Source organism: Emys orbicularis, chromosome 7 (assembly GCF_028017835.1).
Source record: "Emys orbicularis isolate rEmyOrb1 chromosome 7, rEmyOrb1.hap1, whole genome shotgun sequence".
NCBI lineage: Eukaryota > Metazoa > Chordata > Testudines > Emydidae > Emys > Emys orbicularis.
The window spans coordinates 4,862,894-4,883,567 of record NC_088689.1 but is presented as its reverse complement, the minus strand read 5'-3'; the positions used below and the strand labels follow the sequence as shown (position 1 = coordinate 4,883,567).

The following is a 20,674-nucleotide window of genomic DNA, read 5'->3' as shown; positions in this document are numbered from 1 at the left end:
CATTCCCAGCTTCATCCTTCAAGTCCTGCCGCCACATATAGTAGCTGTGGGAACTCCTTAAGTAGGGAGGGGTATACAGTGATGACTATCATTGAGCAGTGCATTGAACATGCTGCCTTTAGCATTCACAGGCCCTGTTGGCCAAGGAAGCAAGAGAGCAGGACAGGGAAGGGATCAGAATCTCCTGTACACCAGTGGAAACTGGGTTCTCCCGCTGGGCCTCTGCTTGCAAGACCCCGTTTATTTTACCCAGTCCCAGGACACACACCATCCCTCAGGACTCCCCTCACCTCCAGGAGCTCTTCCGTGGCCACTTGCTCATTCAGCATTTTGCTGTAGGCATCGCAAATGTGTGTCACTTGCACAAATCCAGTGAGTCCATTAGGCAAACTGACCACTAACTCGAAGTCGTTAGACTCCTTCACGCAGCCGAGCAGCAGCATCCCCTCACTCAGGGCCTGGAACAAAGAAAAATTAGCACTCGGTGGATCTCAACAAGCCACAGATTTACCGTGTCTAATGAGACTGAAAAATAAACCACTAAAAGTCAAGAAAAACTCAGCACCTTTTACCACCCAGACTCAGGCCACAAATCACTATCAGCATTCTGCGAGTTACCAAGCCACTGATGACATGCTGCAATTAGAAGCAGCCCTCTTAAAAGGTCAGTGGAAAGCAGCAAAGACCTAGAAACAGGACTACAGCCCCTCCTACTGTCAGTGCTGGGAGCAGGAATGACTGATGGGGACATGAGCTTCCCAGACTAAAGAAACCTGTCACACTCTTGTAGTAGGGTGTCCTACAGAACCTTCTACGGAGCAACCATGAAGGAAGCTATATGTTCCACCTTCCAAACGGAATACAGAGGGCTTGTCTACACTACCGCTTAAGTCGATGAACCTAACATTGCTCAGGGGTGTGAAAAAACCACCCCCCTCAGCAACATAAGTTACATCAACTTAAAGCTCTCCCACCAACAGAGCTTCTGCCTCTCGTTGAGGTGGAGTAATTGCATTGATGGGAGAGCACTCTCCTGTCAACATAGGAGACGCACTACATGCTGCGCCGATGTAGTTCAGTAGTGAAGACAAGCCCAGAGATTGTCAGACTGGATCAGACCCAAGCTCCATCTAGTCCAGTATCCCGTCCCAGGCAGTGGTCAGAACCAGATGCTTCAGAGGAAGACATAAGAATCACCAGAGTTGTGGGCAGACACGGGATGATCAGTCTGCCACATAGATCTTGTCCTAACACCTGAAGCACAAAGTTTAATATCTCTTCCAAATTTTTTGTCATCATTAATTATAACAATTCTGGATATTCTTGAGATCCATATAGAGTAGAACCTCAGAGTTATGAACACCCATGTTGTGAACTGACTGGTCAACCACACACCTCATTTGGAACCAAAAGTATGCAATCAGGCAGCAGCAGAGACAAAAAAGAACAAATACAGTACAGTACTGTGTTAAACGTAAACTTCTAAAAAAATAAATGGAAAGTTTAAAAAAAGATTTGACCAGATAAGGAAACCGTTTCTGTACTTGTTTCATTTAAATTAAAATGGTTAAAAGCAGCATTTTTCTTCTGCACAGTAAAGTTTCAAAGCTCTATTAAGTCAATGTTCAGTTGCAAACTTTGAAAGAACAACCATAGTTTTCTTCAGAGTTACAAACAACCACCCGAGGTGCTCATAGCTCTGAGGTTCTACTGTAAATATCTAATCATCTGTTAAGTTCTTGGCTCCCATGACCTACTGTGGAAATGAGTTCCACAGTTTAATCACATGTTGTGTAAAAAAGTGTTTTCTTTCAGAGGTTTTGAATTGCCTACCGTCAATTAAATTGAGTGTCCCCTTGTTCTTGTGACAGGAGACAATGAGAACAGACACTCCTGATCTACCTTCTCAAGACCACTTTGTATTTTACATATCTTAACATGTTCGTCTTAGTCAACTCCTTTCTAAGGTACAACTTAAAGCAAAGGAAGTGGAGTGATAGAGAAAACAGGTCATTAAGGGTTACACATGTGCATGTGGAGAGGCCACAGAATAGCAGCCACAGAACTGACAGCTGGACAATAGCTCCTGTTCAGAATCATGAAGTGCGCAGCAGATGGAGGGGGAAAAAATGTGACTAAGGTCAATTTGATAGCAAGGAAACCAAGAGAGATACAGACTCAGCAGGCCTCAGAAGCATTCAGCTCAGCAATGCAATTCTCTGTGGAAATTAATTTGATTGTATACAGCCTTTGTTAATGATGAGAACTTTATTGCAGTTAGCGTCACTTTTTGCAGCAGTTAATTCTGCATACTGGGACAGTTCTAAGTGTTAATGCTCTGCCTTCATTAGCTTGCGGAAGACCCAGAGGAGATGTGCAATTTCTTACTTGTCATTGAACTCCTTCTTGCCAGTGAAGGAGAGGTTGTGAAAAGGAGTCCGGCCCTCCCTTACCTAAAGATTGGTGGTTCTGAGACAGGCCCAGGAATAAGGAACCTCCTAGCTGCACTGGACCCAATGGAGGTCAAAATACACAAATCATATAATAATAGAAATGTAGAACTGGAAGGGACCTTGATAATCCACATAGTACAGCCCTTCATACTGAGGCAGAACTAAGTATTATCTTCTAGACCATCCCTGGCAGGTATTTGTCTAACCTGTTCTTAAAAACCTCCACAGCCTCCCTAGGTAATTTGTTCCAGTGCTTAACTACCCTTACAGTCAGGAAGTTTCCCCAAATATCTAACCTAAATCTCCCTTGTTGCAATTTAAGCCCATTACTACTTGTCCCATCCTCAGTGGATAAAGAGAACAACTTATAACAACCTTTTAGATACTTGAAGACTTATCTGAACACTCATCCACAAACCTCAACCGTGAGAAGTTCAAAATCCTTGGCATTAGCTTTAATGGCTTCCTTTTTCTCTGCCTTGAGCTTTTTCCGCTTTCCTTGATCTTCTTGGATTCTCTTCCTTTTCTGGGATCCTTCTTCATGATGCGTCTAAAGCAGATTTTAAGGGGCACGGGGGGGAGAAACAAGAGAATTGGAAGAGAGAACTGTTGTGCTCCACAAAAGAAGAGCAAAATTATCAGTCATCCCAGATTAGGGGGAAATGCTAGAGTTAGGGGTCAGAAGGAAATTTTGTTGCAAACCCTTATGTTCAGTCATATATAGGTCTCTCAAAATTTCTCCCTTTGGGCTGAAACTTAACATATTTGGTTAAAGCATAAATACATTTGACCAGTTTGAACAAAACCAATCAATGGCTTTTGAGTTAAAACGAGCAGAAAAAGACATTTCCTCCCCTTCTTCCTACGGGAAAAACAACAATCACCACCACCACCTTTGAGCCTTCATTTGTAGAGAAAACTCAAGAGCGACTGAGGGCATGTCTACATTTAAAACGCTGCATCGGAACAGCTGGATCAGTGCGGCTGTAGCGTTTTAATGAAGACGTTCTACGCCAATGGGAGAGAGCTCTCCCGTTGGCACAGTTAATCCAGCTCCCGAAAAGCTCTCCCACCAACGTAGCGCTCTCCACAGAGGATTAGGTCAGTATAACTACGTTGCTCAGGGGTGTGGATTTTTCATACTCCTGAGCAACATAGTTATATTGATATAGGTCTATAGTGTAAATCACAACCAAACCTTAAAACCTCAAACTTAGCATGGACATAGACCTGATTCATCAGAGCATTAAGGAGGGAGGTTCTTAATTTTCTGCACAGGAGCAGTCTCATGAAGTCAATGGGACTAGTAAACCTAAAGTTAAGAATGTGTTTTAAGTGTTTTGTTGGATCGGTGCCTGAGCCCTCAATGAGGCAGCTCTACATTGCTAAGTCTTAAACAATTTGGTTTAGAAATAGCAAAGTAGTTGATATATTAAAATGGGGGGGGAGGGGTAGAAGAGGATGTCATGCATCCTGTTCTTTTAGGCACAGAAACATAAAACAAGAGAAACATATTAGATCAAGACTAACAGATGTATTGAAGCATAAGCTTTCGTGGGTGAATGCCCACTTCGTCGGATGCATGTCACATGCATGTCACATGCATCCAACGAAGGGGGCATTCACCCACGAAAGCTTATGCTCCAATACATCTGTTAGTCTTAAAGGTGCCACAGGACCCTCTGTTGCTTTTTACAGATCCAGACTAACACGGCTACCCCTCTGATAACAGATCAAATTAACCCCGGCGTAGCACCACTGAATTCAATGTCCTTACACCAGTGTTGGATTTGGCCCACCACATCTATCTAGAAGCTCTTACCTCTAAAAGCAGATTACATGCGATCAGACACCACTGAGATATTTCAAAGTTAAACCCTGATCAATTACGTTTGATTAATGGTTTGCCATCACATTCACCCAGGGTCAGACATCTGTCAAAAGTCATGAAAATCATGGATTCCATAATGAAGACCAGTCACAAGTACTAAAATGAATGTTGGGGCTCAATCCTGCAGCCCTCACTCAGACAAAGCTGTCATGGTCAATGGGAGTAAGAAATACAGAATTAGGTCTTTACACTAATTGGCAGTGGAATAGCTCTCAGAGAGTTTCATCCATCATGTGCGCACAACTCACATCAAATAAGTTATCCTGCTCTACTGGTCGCCTGGGTGCTTTTCCCTCTGAAGGTTTTTTCTGGGTGCCACCTCGAGGGAAGTTTTCTTCCATGGATGCCATGTTTGTATTTCTATGGGGAAAGCAAAAACACAGGAGTGAAATCTGCAATTGTTGTGACATTAGAGTTTAAATGACAGGAGAAGGAATTATCTTGGAACTAAACAAAGATTCCCTTGGCTTTTTTAGTAAATGACAAATTATATATATATATAGAATGCATCTGGAGGCTTAGAAGACAAAATATAGGCCTCTGAGAACACTTCAATGTACTTGAAAATGACAGTTATACACGTATTAGAGACACAAGTTGGGTGAGGTGATATCTTTTATTAGACCAACTTCTGTTGGTGAAAGAGACAAGCTTTTCATCTTACCGAGCTCTTCTTCTAGTTATACACATGTATCAGTCACCAGAACTTTTCCCTAGTATCCTACTCACCCACATTACCATATCAGTCTTCAGTGACAACTGAGAACCTGGTATACCTGACGCTTTAAAGCTTAGAAACTCGCTGAGGAGATTCCTAATAAAGGAATTATCTGCACACTTGTGTGCAACAGGTGAAGCACCATCTCCACAGACAAGTAACAATACATGCCTTCAGACATATTGCCTGGGGCAGTGACCTTGTCAGACCTCACAACCCTAAGCAGTCAGGGCTTGTTTACACTGCAGAGCCTTGGCCAGCATAGCTATGCCAGAAGAGTTGCCCTAGTGTAGTAACAGTATTGCCAGCAGGAGCTCTTCTACTGACATAGCTACACCCCCACTCCCAAACAACATTAGATGAGCCAGCAGAAGCGCTCTTGGTGGCATAGATGTGTCTATGGAGGTGGCCAGCATAGCTACATTGGATAGATGGGGTCATTTTTTGCACCCCTAACTGGCATAGCTATACCAACAAAACTTTGTAGTGTGTAGGCCAGGGCTCAAACATAGCAGTACCACAGTAGCTGCAGGAATTGGTGTTGACATGTCAGTGGATGCATGGGTGTAACTAACCCTGTTGAGTCAGCACTGAACCCGCATTTTAGCATTTTGTTGGGGGCCACTGGCTGCCAGAAGTGACATTTTATTTTTTTAGATAAAACAGAGTTCCAGACCACTTGTGGTCAATTAAGATGCCATAGCTCTTTCCTTTGCACATGCATAAAGGCTGTCACACAGTATCATAGACAAACTACAATTTAAGTCATTATATTTTACACACATGCCCCCAACATCGCCCCTGCTGCTTCAACTGTATACAGTAACCTTCTTTACTTCCTGTCTAAATTGTTGTTAGGTGTTGTTATGCACATTCGACAGTTTCCCCCCCCGCCCCCCAAGTTCATTCCAGAGGCAGCAGCATATCGGTGAAAGGATATAATCAAGTATGGGCAAAGTAAATTGCTGTACTAATAAAAGCTAAATTCTCTTTAAGGCAGAGAAACTAATCTCAAGTACATTACACTCCAGGCAATACCAGACAATGAGAAACAGAAAAGAAAAAAAAACAGGTCAACGGGACCCAGTGCAATCGAAAAAACTGATCTCTGGGCCACAGAACTGGCAGACCTCCCCACCACCCCACCTTATTAGGAGAATCGTTCGTCCCCAGCTCTGCGGGGAAACCAGCTCCCAAACCGAGAGGATCGCAGCCCAGTGACCCGCCCTGCTGGAGGGGCTCAGTCCCTCCCGGTCTCCAGGAGCGGCTACTTCAGGGCTCCAGGAGCGGACGCAATGCATGTGCTCCCCTCCTCGGCCAGGCCAGCGGCGCTGAACTCAGCTGCTGGCAGGGGAGGAGAAGGAGCCAGGGGGATACTGCCCAGGGACTCCCCTACCGGGGGCAGCGCCAGGGTCCCTTCTTCCCTTTCCCCCCGGCCGGAGCCGGGCCCTGGGGAGGTTCCCTTCGCTCCGTGCTGGGCCATGGGGCTGGAGCCGGGGGGCTGGGGAGGTTCCCTCCCGGGCTCCTACAGCCCCTGGCCAGACTCCCTCACCTCGTTCAGCGGCACATGTGGGAAACCATCGCCATAACCCGGAAGCACTACCGGGGAGCACAAGGTCAAGCGGAAACCTCTTGATCACAATGGGAAAAGCGGGCAGAGACGCGGAGTAACCAACAAGCCAATCCAGGCGGAGCATCGACTGATGGGCATCGACTGAAGCCAATCCGCAATCCCCACTCTACGTCCTCTCCAACGTAAGGACCGTGTTGTCCAATCAGAAGAGACATGTAGGCCCGGAGGCGGGATTTCCCAGCGCCATCTTGCCTGTGGACTTGGAGTCGGCGAAGGGCGCGGAGCGGCTATTGTAGGGGAGCGCGCGGCAGGTGAGGGCGGCTTCGGGCCGCGATCTCTACGCGTGTGGCGAGCGCTGCCCGCCCGCGGCCGGCGCCGCTAACGCCTCTCCCCAGCGGGGGCCGCGGGCGGGCGGCCGGTCGGTCCCGGGTGGGGGCTGGGACCCTGAGCGGTTCCATGACCAGGGCGGCCCCGGGAGCCCGGTGCCATAGCGCAGGGGCCGCCTGGGACCCCTTGACTAGGGCGCGATTCCCAGCGCGGCTGCCCGGGCTCCCTCTGCCAGCGAACCACGTGAGCTGATGTCCCCTGACTGCGCAGCAGGGGGTCCCGCTCCGCTTTGCAGCCAGGCCCCCAGATCCCGTCCTTCTCGGCCCTTGTCTGGCTCACGCCAAACCGGGGCTGGGCAGGCCTGGATCGGCACCGCGAGACTGGCTGTAGCTGGGGTTGCCTGTGGAACAGGGATCCGGCTCTGGGGAGGGGGGAGTTGCCCTCCCCCTCCCCCTCTCCCGGTCCCTGCCTCACTCTGTAGCTGAAGACCGAGATCCATTTGGATCTTGCTGCTGTGGAAAACAAACGGATTGTGGATGCCTTGTGAAGCTGGGTCTGGATTCACTTGGCAGCCCGGCCTTGTAGCTGTGCTGTCCCCTTTCCCGCAGAATAACCCACAGTCCAGTGTTGATCAACAGCGCTTTCGCCATACTCCGAGAAGCAAAGCTTGGAACTGAGGAGATGAAATTCCTCCCACTTACGATAGTTTTTGGTTTATAGGAACTTGTAGATAACTCAGTCTCATGCCAGTGATTCAGAAATGGGCTTCTTGTTGCATCTGGGATGGAATGAGTTGAGAAAGTGAAGTTGTGGGTGCACCTGGCTTTTTAGTGCAGCAAGTGGCAATCGGTTGCTTTCTGTTTCCAGATAGAGCGATCCTAAGTGCACTGGAATCTAGTTGTATTACATATATCCAAGGCTCTGTTAAATATATGAAAGTTTCAACAGCTGGCACTGGCAGCCCCAAATGTAAAACCTACTGAGGCAGCACTGGAAGTAATCATTGCATGAGTCATCTGCTGAATTATCCAGCAGATACACCTGAATATAGACCTACTAACTTGTCCTTCATTGCATCTAGGACCAGCAACCATGGCAGGACATGACTCTGGAACACAGCACCAGTTCACTGGTCTTAAGAAATACTTCAATTCCTACACCATGACAGGCAGAAGGAATGTATGTACTAGTTAACTTGCCCTTAACAGTCACACTTCAAGGGTGCCTTAGAAGGCATCTAAGTTTAATTTTCTTTTTTCTTTCTAGTATGTACTAGCTACATATGCAAGCATTGCCATGATCATCTTATATTTCACGCTAAAGCCTAAAAAACAAACTCCAGCGGTGACAGAAAAATAGTGGTAAGTGGCTGTTTTTTTATAGCACCCAAAAGAAATTCAGTCCCTACCCTCCCTGTAGCAAGTAGGGGTGATGGCAGATGTGGAGAAGATGGAGTGAGAGAGGCTATTAATGTAACCAGGTTATGATCGCATGGTTACCAAGCTTAGGCATGTGCATATTATGTGGTTTAAGTAAAGTTTAAAATTAATTCTTTAAAAAAGAGTGAATATTGAGTCACTTATTGTGGACATTGTGAAAGAGGTAAGTTTTTTAAAGGATTTAAATGAGGTGGAGTGTCGGCAGTCCAGAATGGAATGCATTGCTAAAAGGACCCTGTTGGCTTAAAGAGCTATTTAAAATGCTTCTCTTACTGCTGACTCCAAGAACGATTGATTCAAATGGGGAATTTTCAATCTAACTTCACTGCCTAGGCTATGTGCCTCTAGCCATTTCAGCTTAGAGCTTGTAAAAATCTAGTTTCACTTTGGTTTAGTCACTCTTCTCAATTCTGCAATCAGGCTGGCCTGCATTATCAAAGCTGTAGCCTGTATGGATTGCAAACAAACATTTCTCTGCAGTGTTTTTAAATAGTACTGGAGTAAAAAAATCACAAGCATTTCTATTGGTCTTGAATTATATAAGTGCTGCTACCAGCCCCATGTTAAGGTTGCCTGACACTTCCCATAGAAAGACCCTGTTTTCAGTTGCTTATAACTTTGCCATACTGTTTGGGCTGAAATTTTTCATGCCAGGTGTCTGCCTCAAACTTAATTATTTTGTTACTATTCAGCCAAAATAGTGCAGCAATTTTCTTGAACGAGGTGAGGGGAAATGTATTTTCCCCATGTTGGTTGTTGTTGTTTTTGTTTTTGTTTTAATTCTGGCAACCTTTTCATAGAATAGCTCTTGCACCCCACATGTTTTAGAGCGGTGACTTGAAACTTGGAAGGGAGGTGGCCTTTGTGTCAGTAATGTGCTTTTTGTCATCCCTGTGAAAATCTGCCTTTGGAAAAATTGCAGTTTGCACGTGCTCAGTAGAGACTTCTAGACTTCAGCTCTAAATTCCCCAAGGTCTGTCAGCACTGGGCATGCCCCAGCTTGGAGCTAACCAGGACTTTCTTCCTACTATTGCAGCCCTGGGCTGTTGTGGGCCAGGCTGGTTCTGGACACCTGAACTGAGAACAGGGAGCCTTTGGTCTCAAAGATGCCACTGCTGGGCCCAAGTACTGTGGAGGAAGGCAAAGTAGGACTAGAGGCTGGTTGGAATGGGAGAGGGAGATCTAGGCAAGAAGACTGGGACTGAGAATCAGTGGGGCAGGGGAAACAAGGGGAGAGGGAAGACAGATCTGATCAGGAGCTGGGATGCAGGTAGAGAACTGGGACTGGCTGGGTAGACAAACCAAGAAGGGAGGTTCAGAAGGGTGAGACTAGGACTTACTGGGCAAGGAGACTGGGATGAAAAACCTTTGCTTTTTTAAAGAACATAGGAAACTACTCACAAACTACACTAAAATGGGTTGGTATGTAAAGAACAGGAATGCTCAGCAGCTCACTAAAAGAACATTCAAGTTGCAAAGTAAAGAACTCAAAATTAGGAAATGCCCGAACTAAGGTTGCCTGTACAACCTTAATTTGGCCCCATCTTATGTTACCATTTAATTACATGATGCTATGCCTTTTTTTTCCCCCACAGGACCCCTGCCTCATTCATTGCACAGAATGGATGTTAGTCACTTAACAAAATAGCTGCTCATTAAGTGAGCACTGTTTGTTCTGTGCACTGAAAGAGGCAGGGGTCCTGTGGAAAAATGTGATCATGTAGTTAGGATGGCATTCTAATGCACAGGCGCAAGTGGGTTGATTTAAGGTTGTACAGGTAACCTTAATTCTGGCATTTCCTGATCTTGAGTGCTTGACTTTGTAATGCAGTGTTTTAACTTAACTTTTTTTTTTCTATGAGCTGTTTCTCAGCCATAATGAGAAAATGAATGGTCTGATAGCCTTTTAAAAACCCTAAATTTGAGGCCAAATTTGATATGAGCTCTTTAAACGTGCTATGCAGTAATATAAGTACTTACCGTTCTTAACTGCTGAATAAAACCATCACTTAACATATGAACATAGTGTGAGTTACTGAGCACATTTATCAAGACAAACTCTTGAATTCATGCAAAGCACTGTCCAGTCTGCATTATGGAAAACTTTAGTCCTTTAAAGAGAACTATCATGAAAAGGCTAGAATTGAAAACTTTGGCCTTTGTACATAAAATACTTGAAAAGAGCTAGATGTAGAAATGGATGAGTGAAGTAGAGTTTAGGCACCTGCACAAGGCACATTGCAGGACTGAGGTGAGTTGGGTGAAAGGAAGCTTGTACGGTTTGTCTGAATGTCATGTGACTTTAGGGTTGAAATAGGAGGTGTATTAAATAGGCAGTTTTTAAAAGTGCCATTCATCTAATCCATCCCCTTGAAGCCCCAGCTGTTTCCTACTGTCTGATCTAGTTCTTAGTTTGAAGCAGTGGGGCTTCCACAACTTCCTTAGTGTCACTTCAATCATAAAGTCTCTCCACAAGTGAAGGGCATTGGACTTTTAAAAAAACAACAACAACCCACATGCATAAAGATCCTGCTGCTATGGCAAGTGGATGACTTCCAGTTTGAGTATCTACTCAACTTGAGGCCATCCATTCCAATGCCGTAAGTTTTATACAGCATTCTTTTGGGTCCTTTCAGATAGACCTTAAAACACAAACAGTATTTGTAAAAACTTGTTCATGAGTCATTGCTGTAAGCATTTAAATAGGGAGGGGAGGTTATAAGCTCTGAGCTGCAACATAATGTGTCCAGAAGGGATAGTTAAAGTTGCTTACCTTAACATGTTTTCTGGGGGGGGAGGGAACTACCTATACCCTAGCTAGTAGCACTGAGCAACATTTGCTTGTTTGAAAGTTATGATAATCTAAATCTTTTCTCTCTCTGCAGGTTGCTGGCATGTGTTAGTGTTGGACCTCATATTGCAATGGAAACAGCTGATGTACTATTATGTACAGTTCAATAAAACAAACAAAACATCATTGTTCAGTTATTTAATAGGAAAAATATAAGAGTGTATAAACTGGAGATGCAGGTGACATTTTTTCCGCTCTTGAAACTATACTACTTTCCTGGTGAAGGTAAAGTGCTCTTGCACTATCACACTTGTATAAAACAAGGCTGACTGTTCATAGTTGAGTGAAGGAAGCATAATTAAAACCATCCTAAAATGTGTACTTAACACTAGAAGTAACTCACTCATGAAAGAATGTAAAGGTATTTAATAGAGCTTCAGAAGTTCTCTTGCTGACAAGTAGTGCAATGAGGGAAGCAGGTCCTTAACATTATTTTATGAAAACAAGTTTAGTGTTGACATACCTTAGCCCTGATAGACTTGACTCTTACACTGTTCAGACAAGTAGGGGAGTGGTACGTCTTTACCAAAGAGCTTTCTTCTCTGTGTTAAGATGTTCAAAAATTCCAAACTTGCATAAGTCTAGTTTCTCTATGTTTTACTGCCTGGGTAGAGTGGGAGGTCCTGATTACTCCACTTCTCTAGTCACCTAAGGACAAGTTGGCTAGTTCTGACCACATGTAGCTTGCTCAAACTACTTTCTTCACACCTGGTTGCTCAGTTCTTTAAGGCTGTTCTCCATTGCATTACGGCCGCCCTTGTGGGGGTAGGTAACTGCCTGACCATGGAAATAAGAGATCTACAGCAAGTGCTTGGCAGCTCTAAGGATGGCATCCAAAATCAGGAATCTCCCAGGAGCCAAACTAAGAACAGCAACTCCATTTAAGAACTACCCCTTCAACCTAATCCTGGGGGCTAAAGTAGACCTAGTGCCATTGCTCTCAACTCCAGCATCACTGATTGAGTGGATTGCTTTGTTTCCCCCCCTCAGTCTTGTATTAGTTGTGATTCATTTTCACTATTGCTAACGCCAAGATTTCCAAAATCATAAGTTAACCAGACATTTCATGGGATCATTTTAAAACTCATGGTGTTTTAATCAAACATTTAAGACATTCAGACTGTCCTGATTATTTAACCTGTAGGGGGACCTGCCTTCCCCTTGATGGGTGAGCATTTGAGGGTCAAAACTCATTTGAGTGCATTTCAACAAACTCACCTCTCTCCCCACCTTAGAGGGACATTTACCCTTTCCTAGCCAATGGGATGGGGGGATGCTACCTTTCTCTCTCTCTCTCTCCATTTTCCCCTTCACTATCCTTTTTCTATCTACAACTCTCAAGCGCAATCTCCTGGGACAAATTCATCTCCCATTTCCCTTCACTGCCATTCTCTGGCTGTACGTTCTTGGCTGCCTCATTGGTTCTCTCCTGTCCTTATCCCCTCCTCCTATGCTACCTCTACTCAGTCCCCTCCCGGTCTCCAGGAGCGGCTACTTCAGGGCTCCAGGAGCGGACGCAATGCATGTGCTCCCCTCCTCGGCCAAGCCAGCGGCGCTGAACTCAGCTGCTGGCAGGGGAGGAGAAGGAGCCAGGGGGATACTGCCCAGGGACTCCCCTGCCGGGGGCAGCGCCAGGGTCCCTTCTTCCCTTTCCCCCCGGCCGGAGCCGGGCCCTGGGGAGGTTCCCTTCGCTCCGGGCTGGACCGGGGGGCTGGGGAGGTTCCCTCCCGGGCTCCTACAGCCCCTGGCCAGACTCCCTCACCTCGTTCAGCAGCACATGTGGGACACCATCGCCATAACCCGGAAGCACTACCGGGGAGCACAAGGTCAAGCGGAAACCTCTTGATCACAATGGGAAAAGCGGGCAGAGACGCGGAGTAACCAACAAGCCAATCCAGGCGGAGCATCGACTGATGGGCATCGACTGAAGCCAATCCGCAATCCCCACTCTACGTCCTCTCCAACGTAAGGACCGTGTTGTCCAATCAGGAGAGACATGTAGGCCGGGAGGCGGGATTTCCCAGCGCCATCTTGCCTGTGGACTTGGAGTCGGCGAAGGGCGCGGAGCGGCTATTGTAGGGGAGCGCGCGGCAGGTGAGGGCGGCTTCGGGCCGCGATCTCTACGCGTGTGGCGAGCGCTGCCCGCCCGCGGCCGGCGCCGCTAACGCCTCTCCCCAGCGGGGGCCGCGGGCGGGCGGCCGGTCGGTCCCGGGTGGGGGCTGGGACCCTGAGCGGTTCCATGACCAGGGCGGCCCCGGGAGCCCGGTGCCATAGCGCAGGGGCCGCCTGGGACCCCTTGACTAGGGCGCGATTCCCAGCGCGGCTGCCCGGGCTCCCTCTGCCAGCGAACCACGTGAGCTGATGTCCCCTGACTGCGCAGCAGGGGGTCCCGCTCCGCTTTGCAGCCAGGCCCCCAGATCCCGTCCTTCTCGGCCCTTGTCTGGCTCACGCCAAACCGGGGCTGGGCAGGCCTGGATCGGCACCGCGAGACTGGCTGTAGCTGGGGTTGCCTGTGGAACAGGGATCCAGCTCTGGGGAGGGGGGAGTTGCCCTCCCCCTCCCCCTCTCCCTCTCCCGGTCCCTGCCTCACTCTGTAGCTGAAGACCGAGATCCATTTGGATCTTGCTGCTGTGGAAAACAAACGGATTGTGGATGCCTTGTGAAGCTGGGTCTGGATTCACTTGGCAGCCCGGCCTTGTAGCTGTGCTGTCCCCTTTCCCGCAGAATAACCCACAGTCCAGTGTTGATCAACAGCGCTTTCGCCATACTCCGAGAAGCAAAGCTTGGAACTGAGGAGATGAAATTCCTCCCACTTACGATAGTTTTTGGTTTATAGGAACTTGTAGATAACTCAGTCTCATGCCCGTGATTCAGAAATGGGCTTCTTGTTGCATCTGGGATGGAATGAGTTGAGAAAGTGAAGATGTGGGTGCACCTGGCTTTTTAGTGCAGCAAGTGGCAATCGGTTGCTTTCTGTTTCCAGATAGAGCGATCCTAAGTGCACTGGAATCTAGTTGTATTACATATATCCAAGGCTCTGTTAAATATATGAAAGTTTCAACAGCTGGCACTGGCAGCCCCAAATGTGAAACCTACTGAGGCAGCACTGGAAGTAATCATTGCATGAGTCATCTGCTGAATTATCCAGCAGATACACCTGAATATAGACCTACTAACTTGTCCTTCATTGCATCTAGGACCAGCAACCATGGCAGGACATGACTCTGGAACACAGCACAAGTTCACTGGTCTTAAGAAATACTTCAATTCCTACACCATGACAGGCAGAAGGAATGTATGTACTAGTTAACTTGCCCTTAACAGTCACACTTCAAGGGTGCCTTAGAAGGCATCTAAGTTTAATTTTCTTTTTTTCTTTCTAGTATGTACTAGCTACATATGCAAGCATTGCCATGATCATCTTCTATTTCACGCTAAAGCCTAAAAAACAAACTCCAGCGGTGACAGAAAAATAGTGGTAAGTGGCTGTTTTTTTTTATAGCACCCAAAAGAAATTCAGTCCCTACCCTCCCTGTAGCAAGTAGGGGTGATGGCAGATGTGGAGAAGATGGAGTGAGAGAGGCTATTAATGTAACCAGGTTATGATCGCATGGTTACCAAGCTTAGGCATGTGCATATTATGTGGTTTAAGTAAAGTTTAAAATTAATTCTTTAAAAAAGAGTGAATATTGAGTCACTTATTGTGGACATTGTGAAAGAGGTAAGTTTTTTAAAGGATTTAAATGAGGTGGAGTGTCGGCAGTCCAGAATGGAATGCATTGCTAAAAGGACCCTGTTGGCTTAAAGACATATTTAAAATGCTTCTCTTACTGCTGACTCCAAGAACGATTGATTAAAATGGGGAATTTTCAATCTAACTTCACTGCCTAGGCTATGTGCCTCTAGCCATTTCAGCTTAGAGCTTGTAAAAATAACAATTAAAACAATAAAACAGGAAAAATGTGATCATGTAGTTAGGATGGCATTCTAATGCACAGGCGCAAGTGGGTTGATTTAAGGTTGTACAGGTAACCTTAATTCTGGCATTTCCTGATCTTGAGTGCTTGACTTTGTAATGCAGTGTTTTAACTTAACTTTTTTTTCTATGAGCTGTTTCTCAGCCATAATGAGAAAATGAATGGTCTGATAGCCTTTTAAAAACCCTAAATTTGAGGCCAAATTTGATATGAGCTCTTTAAACGTGCTATGCAGTAATATAAGTACTTACCGTTCTTAACTGCTGAATAAAAACCATCACTTAACATATGAACATAGTGTGAGTTACTGAGCACATTTATCAAGACAAACTCTTGAATTCATGCAAAGCACTGTCCAGTCTGCATTATGGAAAACTTTAGTCCTTTAAAGAGAACTATCATGAAAAGGCTAGAATTGAAAACTTTGGCCTTTGTACATAAAATACTTGAAAAGAGCTAGATGTAGAAATGGATGAGTGAAGTAGAGTTTAGGCACCTGCTCAAGGCACATTGCAGGACTGAGGTGAGTTGGGTGAAAGGAAGCTTGTACGGTTTGTCTGAATGTCATGTGACTTTAGGGTTGAAATAGGAGGTGTATTAAATAGGCAGTTTTTAAAAGTGCCATTCATCTAATCCATCCCCTTGAAGCCCCAGCTGTTTCCTACTGTCTGATCTAGTTCTTAGTTTGAAGCAGTGGGGCTTCCACAACTTCACTTGTGGAGAGACTTTGATTGAAGTGACATTAAGGAAGGGCATTGGACTTTTAAAAAAACAACAACAACCCACATGCATAAAGATCCTGCTGCTATGCCAAGTGGATGACTTCCAGTTTGAGTATCTACTCAACTTGAGGCCGTCCATTCCAATGCCGTAAGTTTTATACAGCATTCTTTTGGGTCCTTTCAGATAGACCCTAAAACACAAACAGTATTTGTAAAAACTTGTTCATGAGTCATTGCTGTAAGCATTTAAATAGGGAGGGGAGGTTATAAGCTCTGAGCTGCAACATAATGTGTCCAGAAGGGATAGTTAAAGTTGCTTACCTTAACATGTTTTCTTGGGGGGGAGGGAACTACCTCTACCCTAGCTAGTAGCACTGAGCAACATTTGCTTGTTTGAAAGTTATGATAATCTAAATCTTTTCTCTCTCTGCAGGTTGCTGGCATGTGTTAGTGTTGGACCTCATATTGCAATGGAAACAGCTGATGTACTATTATGTACAGTTCAATAAAACAAACAAAACATCATTGTTCAGTTATTTAATAGGAAAAATATAAGAGTGTATAAACTGGAGATGCAGGTGACATTTTTTCCGCTCTTGAAACTATACTACTTTCCTGGTGAAGGTAAAGTGCTCTTGCACGATCACATTTGTATAAAACAAGGCTGACTGTTCATAGTTGAGTGAAAGAAGCATAATTAAAACCATCCAAAAATGTGTACTTAACACTAGAAGTAACTCACTCATGAAAGAATGTAAAGGTATTTAATAGAGCTTCAGAGGTTCTCTTGCTGACAAGTAGTGCAATGAGGGAAGCAGGTCCTTAACATTATTTTATGAAAACAAGTTTAGCGTTGACATACCTTAGCCCTGATAGACTTGACTCTTACACTGTTCAGACAAGTAGGGGAGTGGTACGTCTTTACCAAAGAGCTTTCTTCTCTGTGTTAAGATGTTCAAAAATTCCAAACTTACATAATTCTAGTTTCTCCATGTTTTACTGCCTGGGTAGAGTGGGAGGTCCTGATTACTCCACTTCTCTAGTCACCTAAGGACAAGTTGGCTAGTTCTGACCACATGCAGCTTGCTCAAACTACTTTCTTCACACCTGGTTGCTCAGTTCTTTAAGGCTGTTCTCCATTGCATTATGGCCTCCCTTGTGGGGGTAGGTAACTGCCTGACCATGGAAATAAGAGATCTACAGCAGGTGCTTGGCAGCTCTAAGTATGGTATCCAAAATCAGGAATCTCCCAGGAGCCAAACTAAGGACAGCAACTCCATTTAAGAACTACCCCTTCAACCTAATCCTGGGGGCTAAAGTAGACCTAGTGCCATTGCTCTCAACTCCAGCATCACTGATTGAGTGGATTGCTTTGTTTCCCCCCCTCAGTCTTGTATTAGTTGTGATTCATTTTCACTATTGCTAACGCCAAGATTTCCAAAATCATAAGTTAACCAGACATTTCATGGGATCATTTTAAAACTCATGGTGTTTTAATCAAACATTTAAGACATTCAGACTGTCCTGATTATTTAACCTGTAGGGGGACCTACCTTCCCCTTGATGGGTGAGCATTTGAGGGTCAACACTCATTTGAGTGCATTTCAACAAACTCACCTCTCTCCCCACCTTAGAGGGACATTTACCCTTTCCTAGCCTCTGGGATGGGGGGATGCTACCTTTCTCTCTCTCTCTCTCTCCATTTTCCCCTTCACTATCCTTTTTCTATCTACAACTCTCAAGCGCAATCTCCTGGGACAAATTCATCTCCCATTTCCCTTCACTGCCATTCTCTGGCTGTACGTTCTTGGCTGCCTCATTGGTTCTCTCCTGTCCTTATCCCCTCCTCCTATGCTACCTCCCTCCCACCCACCCACCTTTTTCCCCATTTCTGCACATCAGAGCTCATGGGGATTACATAAAGCCCTGCCCCTTGCTGCATTGTCATCAGGACTGAACCTGTGACACTGGTGCTAAACACTTGAGCCTCTTGCCTGAGCTAAGACATCTGTTACAGCAGTTCATAAATCTGCTAGTGTTATGTCTTCAGCCACCACTAGAGCGAGACAGCACCACACAATTACAACTGCAATGAACATCCCACCTGCAAATGTTTGACAAAAAAACTAATTATAAAGATTTATGGCCTTGCAGCTGTAAATACAGAATTATGTGTAAGGTTTTTTCCAGCTAGGATAAAGGTGTAAAACAAATGTTTAGGCAAAGCTGGTTTTAAGTTATGAGTGAATAAAAACAATTTTGAAAAAGTGAAAAGATGCGTTTCTCAGCCGTAATGAGAAAATGAACTGTCTGATTAACCACAACCCATCCCCCCAAAATTTACCTGGAACACAGGATTAAGGATAAAAATCAAGACAAGTGTTTTGCAAAAGTTGGGTGGGAAGGTAGCAAGGCACAGACTGGAAATGGGTTTCTATTCTGAATTATGAAGCAATTACAACTCCATAATATGTGAATTCTAGAAATAATGGCAATGAACCAAAATTTTGCCACCATACTCTCATAGTTCACTTGTTGCATGTGGAAGAGGTGACTTTGGGGGGGGGAGGGGGGCAGGAGTAGGAGGGAGACTCCTGCAGTATCATCCCTGTCCATTCCTTTTCAAGCTTTCCTACCATTTTATAAAATGAGGGTGGAAAAAATGTATTGGGTAGAAAAACAAAAAGGAACAGTCTGGATATGGTAGGAGGGGAGTAGATTTGGGAGGAATGGGCTAAGTGGATTTTAGGGCTCTGAGGGATAGAAAGAGAAAGGGCAATTTGAAAAGGGGAAGTGAGAAAAGATTATTAGAGTTAAGATATCACACTCACTTCACACTAGTTCACTCACCCATTTTCTCCAAGCTTCTCCCCTCCTTTCCACACATTTTGAATCCAAACCAATTTATTCTCTCTCCTCTCCCACCACTTTTTGCTTGTAAGTAGGGACATTACAACCATGTTGTACATAACTGATGTCAGAGAAAGGGTTAAGGTGGCTGCTTTTTGGGGGGGGGGGGGGGGGGAGTGTGTGGGGAGAATTGTCTACCGCATTAACTGTTAGGTTTCATGCACAATTTTCTCCTATTTGAAACAGTTATTAACTGTATTGCTCTTCATACTAAATCACTTATCTTCATTTCTCTTGGGAGGTTGCTAGCACGTTTTTCTCAGGGTTGAACCTGCTTCTATTGCAACAAGATGAAAGTAATGAATGTCCTCCTATAACATACAGTCCAATAAAACATGCACAGAATATTTTTAGTCTTTATTATAAAATATCAAAAGTATAAAACTGTACAAAATACAAAGGCAGAATGTGGCAGTGATTTTTTTAGCTGTCAAAGTTGTAATTGCTTCCTGTTGCAGGTCAAGTGTTTCACATATTTGATTTCACTGTATCTGAATTAAAGTCTGACTGCTCCTATCTAGCACTGAAAGAAGGTTTAATTGAAGTACAAGTACCATACCAACTCAGCCATTAAAAAAGGGACTCAACGTTTAATGTACTTTCAAAGCTTTCTTCCCTAATAAGTGTTCTTCAAGGTGAACTCCCTACTGATTAAGTTTCTGCACTTTCTGTAAAGCTGCTGCTTTTGGGGAGGGGGGTCCCACTTTCTTTACCTTAGAAATGTCAAATCTTACCTTCCTTGTTTTTATTAGATTACTGTATATGGCCTGTGAGCTCTAATTCCCTAAATGAAGTGATGAGGATGGTGAATAGCGCTTTCCTCCCAGGTAACCTGCAAAAGATTTGAAAAATTGGGCCTGTGTCTTTTTGCTGATTCAACTTTTATAAAAACACAAGAAGGGATTAAAAACCAAACGTTCTGCTTGTGTTTTACCTTAGAAATACCAAGAATCTCAGGTCTGCTAGTTTTGCAGAAGGAGTTGCAGGTAGTATCGGTGATGTTTACTGGGAGAAGAGCACCTTAACAAAAGGGATGAAGGTTGAGTCTTTTAACAAAGGCTTCTTTTAATTGAATTTAAATAAATAAATATTAACTTTCAATAGTTTCGATCTCGTCTCTTCTCTCCTTAATTTTCTAGCTTCTGCATATCCTGAATTTCTCAGACAAAACATAAGCTGATTTAAAAAAAAATTTCAGACTCCTCTAAATATAAAAGGGCACATGCCCAATATTTTTCCTTTACCGATCACTTTTTAAATAGGTGATAAGAGTATTTTCTGTTACTTGAAAGTCCCTTCTCCCCTTACAGATGCTTAGTTTTTACTTCTTTGGTACTTGCAAGTCATGATTTTTTTAGCCACCCTGGAAAATGCAGTGATGACAAAAGCTGCATTTCTAGGGTATAAAACAAGCAAAGAAGTTTGAAAATCTTTCAGATTATATATCAAAGAAATAAAGATAAAATCACAGGCCTTTACCACAAGAAGGGCATGGAAAAGGTAATGTTCTGGCCACAAATATTTGCTACTCAGCACAGGTTATGAGGAGTTCTCCAAATAATTTCAGAAGAGATGAATTTAGAATAGTTTTTGCCTGTCACAGACTGATTAAACGTTTGCCAACAGTAAACTAAGTGCTTTTAAAAAATTGTTCAAGAACATGTACTGGGACCCTTAACTTTCCAAAAATTGAAGTTTCAGCAGAGCCCATTACCATTTCTCTTGATAAGGAAGAGAGAGCCATTTCCATAATTATTTTTTATCAAAAAAAAAAAAAAAAAAATCAAAAGCACCATAACAATTCCTTCCCTTA

At 44.5% G+C, this 20,674-nt stretch overlaps 3 protein-coding genes across 3 annotated transcripts in view; 2 read left to right on the top strand and 1 right to left on the bottom strand.

The window, feature by feature from the left end:
* Positions 1-6,666, bottom strand: part of PDCD11 (programmed cell death 11) — a 43,678-nt gene extending 37,012 nt beyond the window's left edge. The window contains exons 1-4 of the mRNA XM_065407552.1: positions 6,615-6,666; positions 4,593-4,704; positions 2,872-3,003; positions 291-458 (exon numbers count right to left, since the gene is read on the bottom strand). Of these exons, the coding sequence (XP_065263624.1) occupies positions 291-458; positions 2,872-3,003; positions 4,593-4,694 (402 nt within the window). The 5' untranslated portion in view covers positions 4,695-4,704; positions 6,615-6,666. The remainder of the gene's footprint in view (positions 1-290; positions 459-2,871; positions 3,004-4,592; positions 4,705-6,614) is intronic.
* A 179-nt stretch (positions 6,667-6,845) lies between these two features.
* LOC135881672 (ATP synthase membrane subunit K, mitochondrial-like) lies at positions 6,846-11,378 on the top strand. Its single transcript, XM_065408339.1, has 4 exons — positions 6,846-6,946; positions 8,044-8,141; positions 8,229-8,323; positions 11,287-11,378. The coding sequence occupies exons 2-3, from the start codon at positions 8,055-8,057 to the stop codon at positions 8,319-8,321; spliced, it is 180 nt and encodes a 59-aa protein (XP_065264411.1). The 5' UTR covers positions 6,846-6,946; positions 8,044-8,054; the 3' UTR covers positions 8,322-8,323; positions 11,287-11,378.
* Positions 11,379-13,245: 1,867 nt separating this feature from the next.
* Positions 13,246-16,476, top strand: LOC135881722 (ATP synthase membrane subunit K, mitochondrial-like). The gene is made up of 4 exons (XM_065408411.1): positions 13,246-13,346; positions 14,450-14,547; positions 14,636-14,730; positions 16,385-16,476. Exons 2-3 carry the CDS (start codon positions 14,461-14,463, stop codon positions 14,726-14,728), a joined length of 180 nt encoding a protein of 59 aa, XP_065264483.1. The 5' UTR covers positions 13,246-13,346; positions 14,450-14,460; the 3' UTR covers positions 14,729-14,730; positions 16,385-16,476.
* The last annotated feature ends 4,198 nt before the right edge of the window (positions 16,477-20,674 follow it).

Excerpts from the sequence above, each read along its gene's own strand:
- LOC135881722 (XM_065408411.1), top strand. The coding sequence starts at position 14,461 with ATGGCAGGACATGACTCTGGAACACAGCACAAGTTCACTGGTCTTAAG. Across the intron at positions 14,548-14,635 it reads CCATGACAGGCAGAAGGAAT|TATGTACTAGCTACATATGC; the intron begins GTATGTACTAGT and ends TTTTCTTTCTAG.
- LOC135881672 (XM_065408339.1), top strand. The coding sequence starts at position 8,055 with ATGGCAGGACATGACTCTGGAACACAGCACCAGTTCACTGGTCTTAAG. Across the intron at positions 8,142-8,228 it reads CCATGACAGGCAGAAGGAAT|TATGTACTAGCTACATATGC; the intron begins GTATGTACTAGT and ends TTTTCTTTCTAG.